Consider the following 13,997-nt stretch of genomic DNA (forward strand, 5'->3'; position numbering starts at 1 on the left):
TCAGGTGGGCAACACTCAGACCTGCCTTGCTCTCTCTTTTGGACCACCACAAACCAGCTCTACCTCCTCCTCCAGTGTTGTTCTCCGGGCTTCTTCCTTGTGAGTGCTTTTTTTAAGGTCTCAAAGCTATTCCCCCCTGCATCCCCCCCTCCAACCCCCAATTCTTTTTTTAGTCATTTAAACATTGCTCTAATTTCAGATTGTGGTGGAAGAAGAAGTCAATGAGAAAGGCAGCGGGGCTGGACTAACAACAGAGTCTGGGGTAAGTGTGGGAGAGCAGCTTTCAGCACCAGTGGAGGATAAAGAAGTCCCTTTTTTAAAAAATTGTATTTGTTTTGTTCCCGGACGCAGCGGACCCCTTTTTGATATCCCTAGCAGAGCGTTGAGCATACGAAAGAATAATGGACACCCTTGCACTGGAGGCAAAGAACGTTGGGGGCCCTGATAGTGAAAAGAAGTCAGCGCCAAGGCCCAGGCCCAAGCCCCCCAAGAAGGCAAAAAGGATCGTATACTTTGAGGTGGAGATCTTGGATTTGAAGACAAAGGAAAAGCTTCTTCTGCTGGACAAGGTGAGGGGCGGTTCTGATTTGGATTGTTGAGGTATCTATTTGTGTTTGGTTCAGGTCTCTTGCTCAAACACTTCAGAAGGGAAGCTGGTTGACTCATTATTCAACGACGGGTGAGCGAAGTGCCCTGAATCCCGGCCCCTTTAACACGTGCAGTTAGAGACGGCAATGTCTGGAATCCCAGTTTGGCGGGCTTATGTTACATCTTAGCTCATACTTTTGGAAGATATTTATTTCTTTAAAATTCCAAGGCTTTACTCGGTTCTAAAAATAGTTTTGACAGCTATGAGTTTTAATGAGGTCATCAGCAGCAAATACTGAATATGTTCAAGCATATAAGAAGCAGCTAAGGAGAAGAGGAGAGTCATCACTTTTAACAGACGGGTAGTTTTACGGCTTATATTCAGACGCCAATATCGAATGACTTTGGTTACTGTAAACATGTGGTGCTTCATCAATTGGAGGGGAAAATCCAGCACCCACCCACATTCTATTAGAATTGTTTTCCTTGTCTCAATGACAGTGCCCGGCGTCATCCTTTCATGCAGGCAGCAGTTTAGTTTTTATGGGAAGACAAGAGAACTGCCATAATAACATTATGGCCATGTGACAGACTTGAAATAGAGAACGAGAACCTGATATGCGAGTCAGTGCATGGGAATATACAGTAAGGGAAGTGATTACAAGTGCATGTGCAACGTGCATTGCATTTGCACATTTTTGCATTTATTCCTTGAGAAAATAATTAGCAGTAAAATGTTGTGCAGTGTCTGATTATAAAGGCGGATGTTATATTTGTCTATATCCAAATAACTTTTCTTTGCATAGGTGGAGCCAACGTCCACAGTTTTAGATATCAAGGCTTTGTTTCATAAGTCAAGTGAGTATGCGTTTTATATTTTTTATTATTTTATTACCTATATTCAAGAACCAATTCTTACTAACAATGGCAGGCTGGCAGGTGGTGTCAATGTGCAAAGTTTAGAAATGTAGCCAACAATGACATACAAATATGTTTTTGTTGTTATTCAACATATTGTGTAGAGTGAATGTCATTAATGAGCAGGTATGGGTTAGATTCAATGGCAATATGTTGAATAATAACAAAAACATATTAAAATGAGGCCTTACCCATATCCGAAGAGACCTACAGTGAATGTCATTAATGAGTATGGGTTAAGCTTAATTGCAATACGTTGAACACCAACAAAAACGTATCGCCATTAAGCCTTACCCATACCCGAAGGGACTTACAGTGAATGTCATTAATGAGTAGGTATGGGTTAGGCTTAATGGGAATATGTTTTTGTTGTTATTCAACCAATTGTCATAAAGCCTTACCCATACCTACATTCACATTCACTGCAAGTCATTTTGGATCAAAGTATCTCCTAAAATGAACAAGTTCGAAACAGTAAACATTGATCTAAGGTAATAACTACTTTTCTTTTTTGGGGTCAGATCCAAAGTGGTATCCAGCCAGGCAGTCCTTGCATCTGGACCCCAGTAAGTCTGCCCATCTAATCTTTTCCTGATGTATTCTGTGATCGCTATCCCAACACAATGATTAAATCCATGGCAAGTTGATTAAGGGGTGGTGATTTGTGGTTTGTTCTCTGCTGATTGTCTGGGCATTGGCGTGGTGTTTTCCAGAATCCAAGAGTCTGAGGGACGAGGAGATTCTACAAACACTTCCTGTGGGAACCACCGCCAGTTTCTACTTCAGCGACCTGGGAGCTCAGGTTGCCTGGGGAACGGTGAACATACCTGCACACACAAACACACACGCATGCGTGCACACACACGCACGTACTCACACACACACGCACGTACTTACAAGTACGCACACACACACACGCACGCAGGCAGGCAGGTAAGCACACACACACGCCTGCACGCACGCACACACACACACACACACACACACACACACACACACACATACACTCACTCACTTACACAGCCACTCGTCATACTTTAGGTTTGGGACTTTTAATTGGAAGCACCCCCAATCAGGTATAAATATCCTGGCACAGCGCCAGTGAGAGAGACACTGGGCATTGGTTCGTCCCTTATCCCCCCCCACCCCCTGAAACTCCTATCCCCTGCCCTGGGACACATAATCTCATGGCCCCATTTCACACAGGTGTTTATTCCTCTGACCTCCTACTCACCTTTCGCTGCCGATGCCCACGCCTTTCCTCTCCACTATGTCAGAGTCCCCTGTCATCACCAACACAGAGCCCCAATACCAGCTACCCTCCCCAGGGATTTGGGTTGATATGCTGGCGTGAGAGAGTGTGTGTGTGTGTGTGTTTCTATGTGCATGCATATGTGTGTGTGTGTGTGTGTGTGTGTGTGTGTGTGTGTGTGTGTGTGTGGGAGAGAGCAGCAGTTGTGTCCCAACACCTTGGCAGGTCTCAACAGTAGCCCGCTGTTAAACTGAGCCAGGGAGACGCTGAATCATGGATCCTCTTTCAGCCACACTGCTTAACTCAACCACACATAATTGTGCTATCGGATGCTCTCTGGCTGACACTTGTTGACTGGTTTCATTGTTGAACTAAACACCTGATATAAAAAGGTAGAAGGGAACTTTTGTTGTTGATATAAATGTTTTTATTTATTGATATTTGTATACTTTCATGATATGAAAGATATAAATAGCTATACATATAGGTTTTATTCATTTATTTTTTGCATCATTTATAATGACTATGATCTACCAGAATCTATTGAATGCTACGTTAACGTTTCATTTGTTGAGCTCGGTCTGTTTCTTGATTATCCACCTTAAGGTGTTCCTGACAGAATGTGTGGGCCCTCTGCTCATGTACCTGATGTTCTACTTCCGGCTGCCCTTTATATACAACTCCAAGTACGACTTCACCACCAGCAAGCACTGGGTCGTGCAGTGAGTTCCCATTCTGAATTGGTTTGTGTTTCTGTGTTGTCTGCACACAAAGCCACGGCCCTCACTTCTGCTGCGTTGACACCCCCGTCTGGTGGCCTGCTTTAGGGAGAGGGCGGCGGGGAGGGAATGGGGGGGGGGTATGCATTAATCAAAGCTTAACATGGCAACACGCGGCTCACCTTATTATAACCATATCAACTCTTCTCCATCCCCCCCCCCCCCCCCCCCCCCCCCCACACACACACACACACACACACACACACACACACACACACACACACACACACACACACACACCCTGCAGCCTGGCGTGTATGTGTCACTCATTTCACTACATCAAACGGATTCTGGAAACCCTCTTTGTCCACCGGATCTCCCACGGGACCATGCCTCTACGAAACATCTTCAAGGTGAGCAGAAGACCTGTCCGAGGCGAGTAGACTCTGGCCCCGGTCTCATTCACGCGGCTCTGACCTTTTAAATGCGATACAGACACGCATGGCCGTGTTACATTAAATGCGCAGCTTCTCCCTCTTGGATCACAGCTCCAAAGTGAAGACGGGGGTAATTCTAGCCGGTGCGTTTGACTTAATATAGCCCTATCTCTATTCCAGAACTGCGGCTATTACTGGTGCTTTGCAGCGTGGATGGCCTACTATATAAACCACCCCCTCTACACCCCGGCCTGTGGGTGATGGGCACTGCAGAATTTAAATTCCACTTCAGTGATCACATTGATGTCTTTGTATATTTCTGTGTCATTTTGTCATATGTCGTTTTTTTGTTTGATTCAACCACAGTTTATGGACAACAGCAGGTGAAAACAGGACTTTATACATTCTTGGTGAGTTTGGAACAGTGAAAATGTATTGTAAGGGTGCAATGAGACTGTAGGTCTTATTTTCTGTTTCTGGCTGTGTCTCGACAGTTCTGTCAACTGGGCAATTTCTCAACTCATGTGGTGCTTCGCAACGTCAAAACTCCCGGTGAGTTTGTTTGAGACATTGGTTTGCTCTGCATCATTTTATGGCAACACCAATTGTTACACATTTGATTGTCTTTTCTATTAAATAGGTTCAAAAGTAAAGAAAATTCCATATCCAACAAAGAATCCTTTTACCTGGATTTTTGCATTGGTCTCTTGCCCAAACTACACATATGAGGTAAGCAGAAGCAGCAAAGGCATTTAAATGCAATCAATTTACTTTAGAATGTTGTCATTCAATTCTATTAATACTTCATGCGAAACATCTTTGGTATTTTATATTCTGAAAATGATTGCATGGTGGAACATTCTGGCACAAGATCACAATTCAGTGCACAGGGATAAAAGCGTTCTCAAAATATCTCAAGAGGACAATAGTCAAATGACAAATGAAATCCATCTCTCTGTCAATCTGTGGATGTGGTTGTGAACTGAAAAAGGCCCACAGCAGTTGCGGCAGCCACCAGTTCCACACATCCGCACATATCCTATTACTGGAGATATGTTAGCAAGGTGTTAGCTGACAAACACCCTGAACCTCTTTCTTTCCCCATGCAGTTTCCCTGCATAGCATAGCGTCCACTAGCCATGTTATTGTGCATGCCTGTGTGTACGGGTGCTTGTTTATTTTTGTCACTTTGTCACCCTGTTGTTGTGTGGTCCCGGAGCGTGGCCGTAATGTTTTTGGGTTTCCTTCACAGCTTGGCACCTGGCTGGGCTTCACGGTAATGACTCAGTGCGTTCCTGTCGCGTTCTTCACCATCGTTGGCTTCGTCCAGATGACTATATGGGCCAAAGGCAAACACCGCGGCTACGTTAAGGAGTTCCGGGATTACCCTACCCTGCGCTCTTCCATAATCCCATTCATCTTGTAGACGCTAAGCGAGATGGCGGATGGAAAAATTGGTTAACCTACTACCATAACGCCAGTGCCCCTCATCACTTATCGGCCGAATACAGTGAACCGCAACCTCCTTTAATCTAGGGGTCGCCACGTCCTTGAGGTTTAATGTAGAGGAACCATGAAGTCTCCTCCTGTCCTGCCCGTTTCCCCTCTTCATTAAAAGGAGATGCAGGCTCGTCTCAGTTAAAGAGTACCTTGGAGGGAGGAAGTGATGGTTTTTTGACTTTTTGTATTAGACCTAAATGCACCAGTCTTAAATTTGTTGAAAGCGTACTGAATGTGGCCTTGATATTGAACTGCAGACACACAAGCGGTCAGAGTCTGACTTCAACCTTTGATACATTAGTGACTTGTAGATACCGAAAGAGACGCGAGTGTGCAATTTGTTCAGTAAGTGCGAGATAAACCTTTTTCTGCTCAATACCCTTTCACAGCCTGTAGCTGCTCTCTAGAATGTGAATTGGAGACTTACTTTGTGGTTTCAAGGTTTCTCTGACCTTTACCCCCAATTGTCCTTATTCTTGTGTTATACTGTTATTTCTCCCAGTATAAATGTTCTATTGATTCAATAATGTTCATTCATGCAGAATTACATTTTTCTTTGCTCAGAGTGCCATCGATACTCTTGGCTAACATTGGCTTTCAGCGGTAATGCCTTAACAATTACAGAATTTCACGAAGGCTATTTTATAAAGTGCTTTTAAAAATAGAGAATCTGCTTTATACAAAATGTGGTGTAATTTTGGGGGAGTCATTTTCACGCCGTCATCGTCTTTTGACATTTTTCGGCACAGATTCTGTGAAATCTGACATGGATCAGTGGTGACGCGTGACACCGAATGATCCAGAAAAATTAATATTTCAGTGCCAACTCTTCGTGCTCAAATAAAAGTTTGCACTACTGATTGCAAAACAAGTTTTATTTGTGACCCTAGGAGCCTTGTCCACATACAAATGGAGATACATCACAGACGACGAACAGTACGTTAAATGGAATGTTACATCTTTCAGAGGGATGACTGATACCACAACAATACAAATGGAAGAAGACAATGGACAAACGGTATATTGCATTTGATCAAAATCTCCACTCTGGAAAGGGGGGGTTGCGCTCCATGTTTTCACTGTAACAATGTTTTCTGTCATTTTATTTTCGCAGACCACGCTATTATTTGAATTACCCCCTCAGGTACGCAGGTAGTTTACCTGGAGCCTGCATGGGGAGCCTTTCATCCCAACAGGTTCAATTTAAAATCTAATGGAGGAAAGAAACGTTGAACAACAGATCACATAAAATATTGCCTCGCTAAACAGGTGGTAGTATATAATATTGATTATATTGCATTGCCAACCAGACACCGACGATGTTGTTTTGACATGAGCATTCTAGGCGTGGTGGGTCAGGCTTCTGGCCCGGGGTTCAATTTGATGTGCAATGAAGTCCCATTCAACAATCACAGGCTGGGAGGGAAAAGGGCGACCCAAACATGCTTTTCGGTGCCCGTTTGCCTCAGAAGAGCTGCTGATCTAACTTAAAGTCCTTTCATTTATAGGCTTGCCCGGCCTGCTTATTTCCATGTTGGCAATAGGAGTGAGGCCCAGCCCTGGCAGAGTGTCAACCCCCCCCCCCCCCCCCCCCCCGTGTGACCACATGACCTCACAGGCGGGCCCCTTTTTACACAAAAGGTTGAGTCCCTTCGCCCCGATTTTCTGTGTCGGGGGAAAGAGGAAAGGGGCTCGGCCCAATGCTCAAATCATAAAACTAACCCAGGGCAGCTATAGCTCAGCTAGCTAACTAATGGGTGGAATGAACAGCGTTGCTTCACAGACCACAATGAGAGGTAGGATGACTGGTCATTGGTTCTCACAGCCAACCTGGAGGGTTGAGGCTGTCATGTGCTTTTTTTCTTTTTCTCGATACTCCTTACCTCCCTCCCACCCTCCCACCCTCTCCCTCCCACCCTCTCCCTCCCCTCCCCTCCCCCCTCGGCACTGTGGAGATGGCGCAGAAGGTGTTCAGCGTTGGTCTCTTTTAAAAAGAAAAACCACCAACTGACTCACAGGTCCTCGTCTTCCAGGAAGTGGGTTCTCTGTAGCACCTTGATGTGACGCTCGTAGATCTTGAGGGCGGGGCCCAGTCTGATTGACAGGCCGGTCAGCACGTCACTCCGCTGCATCAGCAGGAGGGACTTTCCATCAATTTCCTGCCAGGCCAGAATGGGAATGTTAATGGTGGTCAATCAACTCGAATCAGTAAGTAATATTGTTATTACATTTATACAACGTTTGGACATTACATGTTAAATTTTTCTCCCTAATTTAATGATTGTATATTAATTCTGCATTTAAATCTTCTGGGACAAACTGTGTTTTCTGCCCACTAAATATATTTAAAAAAAAAAGTATTGTTATCGTCATGGAAACAAAACACATCACATTAGTCAGCTCATTATAATTTGGGAGTTGACTGTATTAAATTACCAGAAGCACAAAACAAAAGCTCAAAGCAACAAGGAATGTTGTTCCGAACTATGAATCAATCTATAAATCTATTCTGCTCTGTTTGTATGCCCAACACAAGTCTGCCTCCTTTGACCTATAAGCAAGTGACTGACGACATCACTCTCCCTCACATGAACTCATCGGTTAGGAAATGTGAAGTGGGCCATATTAATCCCTCCGTCAAAGCCCACATCAGCACATGTGCCAAGTATGTAAATCCATGTTGAAGTCAGTCGCTGAGCTAACACACCACAGCTGTGTCCACTGTTTACTTATTCTCTCATGTCAAATAGTCTGTCTTGCCTAAACAAGACATTGCCCCCGGTGGCGGTTGGCGGTAGTGCACCAACCTGTGTTCTGAAAGCCATAGACTGTTCTGGGAAGCCTGCAGCAGTGAAGTACCCGGCCACGTCCGACACACTCCACTGCAGTAAGTTCTGGCCCGTCTTGTCCCTTTTCACACAGCTGAAATAACACAGGAAGGATGAGTCAGGCAATAACCACCAACTAGTCAACAGAGTCAACGGCTTGATTAGGTTTGTATCTGAAACACAAACCAGCCGACAGGCACGTGGAATTTAATTATTTGTCAATGAGGACATCTAGTGGTTAAAAGTTTATACGAGTATGGAGAACAAGAGGCTTATACAAATTGTATGCAAATTGATTATTAAACAGGCGAAATATTACGTCTACTACTGGCCATAAAATAATAAAGAAATACATATCGGTGCAAATCATCAAACGGGATTGTAATTTAGAAAGGGAACCAAATCAGTCGTAGCACTTGCACAACAATGACAACCATTCAATTTGAGCAAAAGGCCGGCATGCTTCACTCTTTGGACCCACAGATACTCACACTTTGTTGGGGTCCCCTCCGTTGACGATGGGCTCTTCGGCCGTGGCGACGGGGCCCGTGTCCGAGCTCTTTTTGGAAGGAGTGCCTGAGGGAACGAAGCAAAAGCGGGCTTGTTCCAGATATTCTCATGGGTGTCAACGCTTCTATAATACCGTGAACCAACAGACACGGGTCTAATGGGGTCTGGTCATGCCATACCTCTCTCTCATTGGTTGAGGCCGGCTAGGGGGCTCTAATTACCTCCCACACTACATGGATAATGACCTGACGAAGCGGCTGACGGAAAACCCGCCTGCACATGGTTTAACTCTACACTGCCTTTTTTCCTTCTGCATACTGCTGACGTGCACCAGCATATACAGCACATACATAAATAAATATACCTGAATTATGAATGAAATTTTAACTAAATGGTTATTTAGACAATAAACGCAAGTAGGAAAAAATACGATCATAGCATGTACTCTATGTACAATGGAGTAATTTAGCATACACTTTCATATGAAAGGCGACTTACAGTGATGTTGTTTTAAGATATCCATCATTAATGAGCAGGTAGGCATTTTGCCTCCTACAGGGCGACATTGGGGTTCGAACCCTCAACCTTTCAACTTCACTTGTTACCCACTAGGACTATCTATCACCCTACTATAATGTTACATGTTAACATTTTAACACCTAGAAATACATTAAATGAATGATGATGAACCTTAACACACCTGTCATTATTGCTGGACAGTGGTAATCATAACATTTAACATTCCCTGACCCAGAATTCAACGTCGATTCAGCGAACAAATGCGCTGCATTAATAAAGCACGTCTCCCCTTCAAAGTAAGAGCTCAACAGCGACCCAAAGGAAGCCGTTACTCACCGTTGTCAGTGGGCACCGGCAGGGTCTGTGCTCGGCCATCACAAACCTTCCTGGTGGCTTCCTGTTGGCCAGAAACACACACACACACACACAACGTAAGACAAGACCAAAAATGCAAAATCTCCCATAGAAAGCGGGTTAAAGCAAATACAATGAAGTGCAACGACGACAACCGTTGTTCATCGTCGCACGACACCAATACGGCCTCATTACCGCTCGTGCTCCATTAGCTCCATAGTCTGGGACCAGCTGGTCCGAGCTGACGCTCTCCGTCCTCCCCGCCTCCACGTTGTTCTTTAAGGCAGCCGCACTAGTGGTCACAGCCGGCACTGCAGGCTTCAACGCTCCTGCTGACACCAAGGGGACCATGTGGATTAAAGCCATGTGGAACCACGCGGATTACGTCATGCACTGGCCTTATGGCTATGGCTAAAGATTACACTTTATCTTTTGATTAAAATGCAACCAAATGAAGTATAAATAGTTATAAATAAGTAGGACATCATTCAGGATTCAACGTCATTCATGGCCTCTTTGATACAATTGTATGTACTCTTGACGATTCCTAAAATTTCGGGGTTGTGATGTCATGATTTAATGCACTTATTATAAGTCTCTTGGGATCAAAGCATCAGCCAAATAAATGTACGGTAATGAGTCACAGAAATGCAGCACTTTGTTCTTAGAACTGTGTTTACTATGAGCCACCTAACGCCTAATAAATACCCATTCTGCCAACAAACGGCCCAAAACGTAAACACGAGACGTTACCCATTATTTATATCATGTGTGCGCATTGGACCGGCCCAGTTAGAGAGCCCCGGGCCGCCCAGACACTTGGCGCTCCATAGGAACGTACGCGAGGTCTGCACGTGCGACCTGCCTCCTCCCAGCGCTATACACGCGGCGCGCCCCCTCGTACCTTTCACCTCCCTCTGCTGGTGCTCGGCGGGGCTCCGGGAGGCGCCGCAGGCCCAGTCGCTGTGCACCGGGGCCCTGGGGCTGGAGGGGGGCAGGGAGCTGGCCCTCTCGCCGGACTTCCAGGCCGGGGTGGAGGCGGCGTCGGCGGCCGACACGGGGCTGGGGGCCGGCCGGGGCCCCATGGGGGAGCAGGGGGCGGAGAAGGCGTGGGCGGAGAAGGCACACAGCGTGGCGGCGTCTTCGTACGTGTGGCTGGGGGAGGGCCTGTCCTGCCCGTCGCGGCTCTCCTCCGCCCCGTCTTCCTCGCCGTTGCTGTCGGTGTCCATGACGGTGGAACCGTCAGCCTGGATAACGAGAGGGTTCTCTACTGTTAGCCTCGGAGTAATAGGAAGGTTCTCCGACCTTACTTTCCATGAAGGTGGAGCCGTCAGCCTGGATAACGACAGGGTTGTCTACTATTCCTCTCTGTGATGGCGGCACCGTCTGCCTGGATAACGAGAGGGTTCTCTACTGTTAGTCTCTGTGATGGTGGAACCTTATGCCTGACGAATAGGAAGGTTCTCGTAGAACTGTCAGGCTGACCGATAGGTGGTTTCTCTACTGTTACTCTCCAAGACGGCAGAACCGTCAGCCTGAATAATGAGGGGGTTCTGTACGGTTAGCCCCATGATGGTAGAACAGTCAGCCTGACAATCTAGAAGGTTCTCCAGCGTTACTCTCCATGACGATAGAACCGTCAGCCAGAATAACAAGAGGGTTCCACCCCAGTGACTCTCTATGACGGTTCCTAGAATCTATCTACTATTTATGAATAGCACATGTATGCTTGTATGTATGTATGTATGTATGTATGTATGTATGTATGTTTGTATGTATGTATGTATGTATGTACGAATGAATGAATGTATGTTTGTGATAGTGTGTGTATGCATGTGAAGATGTATGTATGGGATGGTGTATATGTTTGAATGTATGGGATGGCGTATGTATGTATGCATGTATGGGATGTTGTATGTATGTATGCCTGTATGGGATGGTGTATGCATGTATGCTTATATGTGACGTGTGTGTTTTTAGATGGACAAAGAGATAGGGCAGTACTGTAATGTGTTTGAATCAACACATGAGCTCTAGAAAGCAGGACGTTCGGGAGGCTACAGATTAGACATTTAAATGGTGTGTTGGACACCGTTTTATTGAACAAAGGCCAAGTTCATCATATGACTTGGCTGCTTACGTGTTTTTTCTCACCGGGTACTTATCTTCGTATGCGCCGACAGGCAGATCGAAAGGGTACACGTACATAAATGAATTAAAATCCATTGTTTCTAACCCAAACCCTGTGAAGCGTACGCCGTTACAAAGGAATGCGGTCATGGCTGTACTGATTGTAGACCGTGTCACATAAAACACGCTCATACAGATGTCGCAATTTGACCGCTGTAGTGGTAAATAATTGCCTTTGAATACCGCGGTGCAATGGGTACAGAATCGAGCCCTTTGCGATCTGCGACGACGCGTTGGCTTTTCAGCAGAACAACTAGTTTCGAACGCAGGACTCTTTTAATCACCCGAGCGTTTCGTCGATTGCTCGCTATGAGTGAGAAAAAATGTGCTAGGAGGAATTTGTCTGTGCGACGGCGTGTCCAACACCGCCGAGTGCGAGCGCGCGCCTGTGTGTCCGCCCCGAGAAAAAGAGCTACTTATGGCATTTCGCCATCGGACCATGCATTACAACTTTCGTCAAAAAAATGCGTGTTTATTCACCACCCCTTCGTCTCTATCAGCATTATCATGTTTACAAAAAAAAATCCCTAAACTGTCGACATACACGGTGCGTCCCCGTCTAGGCCTCCTTGTTTGTTCGTTTGAACATAAGCTCACTACATAAGGCCGACGGTAGGCGTTTTTTCTACTCCTGCTTCCTCCAAAGTGCGCATGGAGTTGAGTAGTCGCGCGAAAAGACCTCCCCGTTCTCTTGTCTCGCGGAGCGCTCCTCGAGCGAGCCATGGCGAAACCCGTGTAGCGATTTTTCTCGAGCAGCCAGCTATCACGATAGCCAACCTACTTTGACTTTGCACCAGGTCAGTGTTCCCCTGCGATGGAACACACGCACACGGTAGTTTTGGGTGCTGTTGTTTCAGTCTGCAGAAAGCACCGTGGTCCACCCACCCGTCCCCCCCCCACCCCCGAAGAACGAATCCACGTAACATCGTCCTTCTCTCAGACTCGCGTGTCGGCAGCGTCTCGTACTTTTCTCTTTCCGACTAGCCCCCTCCCCCGCCCGATACGGTTTAGTTTGGGCTTGAAAAGCGCTTTCGGCTGCCGATAATGGTGGTCGCCGTGGATGGGACCCGGGCAACTTTTCACGTACTCTTTTGTTCTCCGACGAAATTGGGTGAAAGTGTAGTTTTTTTTGCAGTCGCCCCGTGAAACAGCCGACATTACACGCGCAGCTTCCATTGTTGATGTTTTTTCATCTCCGGTAGCGCTCGTGAGAAGAACAGCCGCTCCCCGTCTGCGGCAGTTTTGGGTGCACTTGCGTTCACTATCGTCACCACTAGCCTAAACAAGAAACCCTTTAGATGCACACCACACTTTAACCCCTGTCATCCGTTTGTTTTGCGAGATATGGTAGTAATATATGCACGTAATGCGAGAAGGCATATTGCTGGTTTCCTTGCGTTACCTCCAGATCCTCCGTCTCATCTTGGTCAGTGGGACCGAGTGCGCTGTCCCCGTTGCTCAAATCGGAATGACTGGCTTCTTCCACCACATTTCGTCTTGTTGAGGTGTCATCTTTTTTCCTGCTTCTCCTCTGTACCTTGGCGGCGTTGCGGTACGATATAGATCCCTTGTAATTAACTTTCAATACAGTTTGCTCCTGGATCAGTTTATCGAGTTCTGCGCAGGTTCTATCTGGATCAGACCCATGTCGTCTCCGGACCATTCGACAAATCCTCTCAAGGTCTGGTCGGGCTTTTCTCGAGCGTAGTGAGTCAATGGTATCCAGAATCCACTCGCGGTACTTGGAATCAGACATTTGTGCTTAGTGGCTTTAGCTTTTCTTTTTTTTCGTCGGTGCGTCAACCTTGCCGACTGTTTTCGTGAACCGCGGTCCGAGCCCGGTGGAGAAGCGGAAACCTTGCTATACGCCTGCGTTGCTTGTGCGCTTAAGGTAGACCGCTCGAGATAAAGAGGAAAAAGTTTCGCCACAAGAGGGATTTAAGGTGGAAGTGACATGCATCATGGCGGCGACCCGCGCCAGGCACGAGCTTCTAACCCAGCCTTTCGGTTCTTCTTCAGTCGCTTATTTGACGGGCCGCAAACTTGTTGAAATGTCCAACAACAGATTGGACATTTCTTATTTACTGTCTCTCTCGTTCATGTCATTTGACGTAGCAATGAACTGCCGTGGTGCCTTATCGATGTATTTGGTTCATATAAGAGTAGGATGTTCTAAGTGCTT

At 46.2% G+C, this 13,997-nt stretch overlaps 2 protein-coding genes across 3 annotated transcripts; one reads left to right on the forward strand and one right to left on the reverse strand.

The window, feature by feature from the left end:
- Positions 1-401: 401 nt before the first annotated feature.
- Positions 402-5,340, forward strand: tecra (trans-2,3-enoyl-CoA reductase a; the record flags this gene model as incomplete). The annotated part of the gene is made up of 11 exons (XM_079745722.1): positions 402-569; positions 1,395-1,446; positions 2,028-2,072; positions 2,220-2,323; positions 3,365-3,480; positions 3,785-3,890; positions 4,095-4,167; positions 4,281-4,324; positions 4,409-4,466; positions 4,555-4,643; positions 5,167-5,340. The coding sequence occupies 11 exons, from the start codon at positions 402-404 to the stop codon at positions 5,338-5,340; spliced, it is 1,029 nt and encodes a 342-aa protein (XP_079601848.1).
- A 2,021-nt stretch (positions 5,341-7,361) lies between these two features.
- samd1a (sterile alpha motif domain containing 1a) lies at positions 7,362-13,639 on the reverse strand. Of its 2 annotated transcripts, none has more exons than XM_079747212.1 (7): positions 13,218-13,639; positions 10,530-10,872; positions 9,821-9,954; positions 9,608-9,668; positions 8,734-8,818; positions 8,222-8,336; positions 7,362-7,573 (listed from the first exon to the last, which is right to left on the reverse strand). In XM_079747212.1, the coding sequence occupies exons 1-7, from the start codon at positions 13,569-13,571 to the stop codon at positions 7,427-7,429; spliced, it is 1,239 nt and encodes a 412-aa protein (XP_079603338.1). In that variant the 5' UTR covers positions 13,572-13,639; the 3' UTR covers positions 7,362-7,426. The 2 variants fall into 2 exon arrangements, with proteins under 2 accessions (XP_079603338.1, XP_079603337.1); XM_079747211.1 differs by having other exon boundaries at positions 9,821-9,957.
- Positions 13,640-13,997: the final 358 nt, after the last annotated feature.

Source organism: Pollachius pollachius, assembly GCF_949987615.1.
Source record: "Pollachius pollachius genome assembly, chromosome: 11".
NCBI lineage: Eukaryota > Metazoa > Chordata > Actinopteri > Gadiformes > Gadidae > Pollachius > Pollachius pollachius.